Genomic DNA, 3,977 nt, shown 5'->3' with positions numbered 1-3,977 from the left:
CATCTGTGCACACGCACACGTGCACACACTCACATAGAGGGCACAGGAGCCAGGCCGCCAGTGTCATGTTGACAGCAGTCACTGATGTCTGCTGGGTGCTTGCTCTCTGCCAGGCACGGGCTATAAGCGCCTGCAGCACTTCAGTCGGTTCTCGCTGCAGCCCAACCTGCGGGGAAGGCCCTCCTGACACCATGCTTAGTGGCTTGGGAAAGCAGCTGGCGGGGAGGGCTAGCTGGGTCGTGGTGCTGGAGAGCTCGGCCTAACCTTTGAACCCAGGCAGCGTGACCCCCAGCTCTGCTCTTATATGCTGTGCTTCAGAAGGGCTGTGTGTGTGAGTGTGTCCATGCGTGTGTGCATGAGTGGGAGTACTGTGAATGAGCGAGTGTGTGTGTGAAAATGCAAGTGACAGGAAAAGCCAGAATAACTAGCTTCAACAGGGCAGAAGTTTATTTCCCTCCTGGGTAAAGGAGTCCTGAGGTAGGGGGTGCAGGGCTGGCATAATGGCTGCCGGTCATCAGCCATCCAGGCCCCTTCCTCCATGCTGTCCCGCCATTCTCAGTGTGCTACCTCATGGTGCAAGGGGGCTGCTGAGCTCCAGCAGCCAGCAGGAATGAGGAAAGGGAAGAAGACAGACAAGTCACCTCCACCTAAGGGACTTGGCCCCTCCCACTAGGCCTCGAGGTTTCCATTAATAAGGAAAGGGGAGAGGGGAGAGTGGGAGGCTGCTCTGCCTGTGGGGACGCTTGACAGGCGGGAGAGAGTTCTGGGCTTCCCAAACCAGGGGATGTTGGGCTGTTGGGGATCTAGAGGTCCTCTAAGCCTTGTTCTGCTTGGATGGGGAAACTGAGGCCCTGGCCTCCTCCCTCCCATCCCAGGGCTCTATCTTGGCACCAGTCAAGAAGGCTAAGTGCCCAGCAGCCAGTGGCACCAGCCCAGCCAGGGCAGAAGCTGGGGACCCACAGGTTCTTCTACGCAGCCCCTCCCACTGCCCACTCCTCTTCTCCTCAGAAACGCAGAGGCCCATTCTGCCTCTCCCTGCCCCACCCCAGCCCCCTCTCCATGCCCAGCAGGCTGTGCAGCTGGCTCGAGAGTCTCAGCTGACCTTCCCACCTCCCTGCCTTCTCTCCTTCTCTCGCAGCTGCCCTGCGTTAACTGCCCCCCGACCCCACCCGACACCCGTGGCCTCCCTTGTCTTCCTCCCACGGGCCAGGAAAGACTCCCCCCACAGCCTCTCATCCGGGCAGGCTGGGAGACATCCTGGGAGAGGGCAAAGCTCCACCCAGGTGGCCGTCACGGGGATGGAGGTATCGCCTGGGTAGGAAGCTGGGGAGAGAATGGGGTGGGCTCCCCCGTCATATGGTGGGTGTCTTCTCTGCTCTGTGGACCCACCTGTGAGTGGCTGGGGCCTGGACCAGAGGCCCAGGTGCTGGCCATCCCGCCCCACAGAGGCAGTGGGGAGAGGAGGCTAAGAATGCTAGACGGGGAAATGCAGGTGGGGCTGGGAGGAGCCAGTGCTGGCCAGATCATTAAAGGCACTCCATGTTTATTCTCCAGAGATGGGGGCGGCGGGAGGGGAAGGCACTGGACAGAGTGCTGACCAGCCAGGGTATAAGCTGGGCTGGGCTGGGGGTGGGACCACCGCATTCAGGACCCCATTGCCTGACGGCTGGCAAGGAGGCCCAGCAGAAGGGCGGGAGCCACAGTTGTGGGGCTACCCTGGGGGCTGCCTGCCCCCCTGCCCAGTGGGTCCTGCCAGGGTGGGACGTTGCACAGGTTGGACTGGCAGCAGGTCATGGTTATCACAGTCTCTTCCACTGTCTTGTTGATGGGTTGACACATGTCCGCACACCATGCTGAGTAGGTGGTCAGGGGACCCAACTCTAGTGGGGGCGGGCGATGGAGAAAGGGTGAGTCTCACTGATGGCCAGGCAGGGACGGGGCCCCTCACAGGGCTGTGTGGCTCCCCCCACTGGCGGCCCCGGGCGCCTGCTCACCCGTGTTCCTGTGGGAGAGGAGGGTCTTGCAGAAGGCCTGCCTGAGGATGCAGCTCTGCGTCTGGTTGCAGCGCTCCTCGCCGTGCAGGGCCTGGCAGGAGTAACAGCGCAGCAGCGCTGGCGGCACAGGGCTCAGGCTGGGCAGCCCCAGAGCCCTCCCAGCCCCCCGGGCCTGTGCTGGTGCCCGCCCTGTCCCTCCAGGTCTCCTCCTGCTTCCTGCCCACCTCCGCCTTCTCAGCTGATCCCCCTCAAGGCCTGCCCAGCCGGTATTGCCCCTGGGGCCGCCTGCCTTCCCCTCCCTGCCCCACCAGGGGCAGACTGCTCATGTGTCTCTGAACTGAGCTCAACACCCAGGCCATCGCTGGTTTCGGCATCCTGGGGCTCCGCTATGCCTCTCTCTGCTTGGTGAACTCCTATTCAGCTTCTCCGCCCTGGCACCCTTGCCCTCCCCGTAGTGGCTCCTTGTCTAGGCTCCCTACTCTCGATGGCAATTGAGGGTCCCAGTCAGGGTGAGAGGTGAAGGATGTACTGAGGGTCAGAATCCCTCCTCTCCCCCGAGCCCCCGACCGTCTGGAAGGCAGGCTCACAGGCCAGGCCTTTCTTTGATCGGTTCCCCATTACGCCAGCATCACACATGAGATCTTGAAAAAAGGGACCCGCAGTCTGGGGTAGGACGGAGGGTACCTGTGCCCCTGCTGCCTGCAGTCATGCTGGCCTCCTCCTCGTCCTCGTCCTCGTCCTCGTTGTCCTCAAAGTCCTCCACCTCAAGGTCCGTGTCTTCATCCTCCTCGTCCTGCACCTGCCCACTCCCTGGCCGCGCAGGGACGTCTGTAAACCTCCGCTGCCCGGATACAGAGGACACACGCTCGGGGCCCAGTGCCACGCCCCCAGCGCCTCCATCTGTCCTTTCCCCCACCCCCTGTCCTCTTCCTCCCCACTCTGTCCTGCCGCCTCCCAAGCTGGTGAGGTTGCTGTCTGGGTCCGCACGCCCGGGCCCTGCTCACTCACCCGGGCGCAGCCTGGCATTGTCCTTAACAACACCAGCTGCTGTGGCTGGCCCTTTACAGCAGCTCCGTCCCGCAGCTCCTTCCCCCACCCCCTCCCCCACAGTAAACCCTCAGGATGGCCTGCCCATCTATAGAAGAGGAAACTGAGGCTGGGAGAGGAGAGGGAAACTCAAAGCTGAAAAGGCCAAGCCTGGGGCTGGAGTGGGGAGGGGAGCCTGGCTGGTGGGACACTGCAGAGGTGTGGGGGTCTGTGCGAGCCCAGGACAACCCCCATCCACCTCCCTCTGGCCTTAGACACCAGCCTCACCCCTCCTTTTCCCCAAGCCTGTCTTGCCCCCAGGCTGAGGGTCCCTGGGGGTCCCCATGGGCCCTGACTAGGCTGTCCCCCTTGCTGCAGGGATGCCCCAGCCCCAAGTACCTGGCTGCCGGCACAACAGCAGGGCCAACAGGACAGCCGTGAGCGCCTTCATCCCGCTGGGGGCTGCCTGGTCTGCTCGCTCGCTTGCTTGGGTCCTTGCTCTGCTCTGGATCTGGAGGAAGTGGCACAAGACACATTGCCAGGGGCTTCCTTGAGGCCCCTGAGCCCCGGCCCCTCCCAGCTCCAGCCTCAAACAATGGGTCTCACCCTGTTCCCCACGCCAGGCGCCAGGCCAGGGACGGACGACGGCCACTTCCCTCTCCAGCTTCAGGGGCCCCAGGGGGAGGGGAAGTCATTGTGGTTGGCCTTGGGGTGTGCTGTCCACCTGTGCTGCTCCCCCCAACCCCCGCCACAGCCTGGCTTGCTGGCCTTGGTGCCTCAGCCCTGCAGTGGGGGCCAGAGAGCCTGGCCCTGGGCTGGGGCTGCACCTGATGGTCCCCTGTCCCAAGTCTGGACCCTGTGGGATTCTGGCCCAGGCCACACAGCCACGGGAGCTGGGCGTTATAGACCCTCCAGCTGCAGACCGCTGACCAGGCACCTTCAACCCTGTGTCAGCCT

General features: G+C 63.5%; 1 protein-coding gene across 1 annotated transcript; it reads right to left on the bottom strand.

The window, feature by feature from the left end:
• Positions 1-422: 422 nt before the first annotated feature.
• Positions 423-3,683, bottom strand: GPIHBP1 (glycosylphosphatidylinositol anchored high density lipoprotein binding protein 1). The gene is made up of 5 exons (XM_014858226.3): positions 3,627-3,683; positions 3,420-3,531; positions 2,679-2,804; positions 1,995-2,111; positions 423-1,880 (listed from the first exon to the last, which is right to left on the bottom strand). Exons 2-5 carry the CDS (start codon positions 3,469-3,471, stop codon positions 1,645-1,647), a joined length of 531 nt encoding a protein of 176 aa, XP_014713712.1. The 5' UTR covers positions 3,472-3,531; positions 3,627-3,683; the 3' UTR covers positions 423-1,644.
• Between the last annotated feature and the right edge of the window lie 294 nt (positions 3,684-3,977).

The sequence above is a fragment of the Equus asinus genome, chromosome 12 (assembly GCF_041296235.1).
Source record: "Equus asinus isolate D_3611 breed Donkey chromosome 12, EquAss-T2T_v2, whole genome shotgun sequence".
In the NCBI taxonomy this organism is placed as follows: Eukaryota; Metazoa; Chordata; class Mammalia; order Perissodactyla; family Equidae; genus Equus; species Equus asinus.
This window is presented reverse-complemented; position numbering and strand designations above follow the sequence as displayed.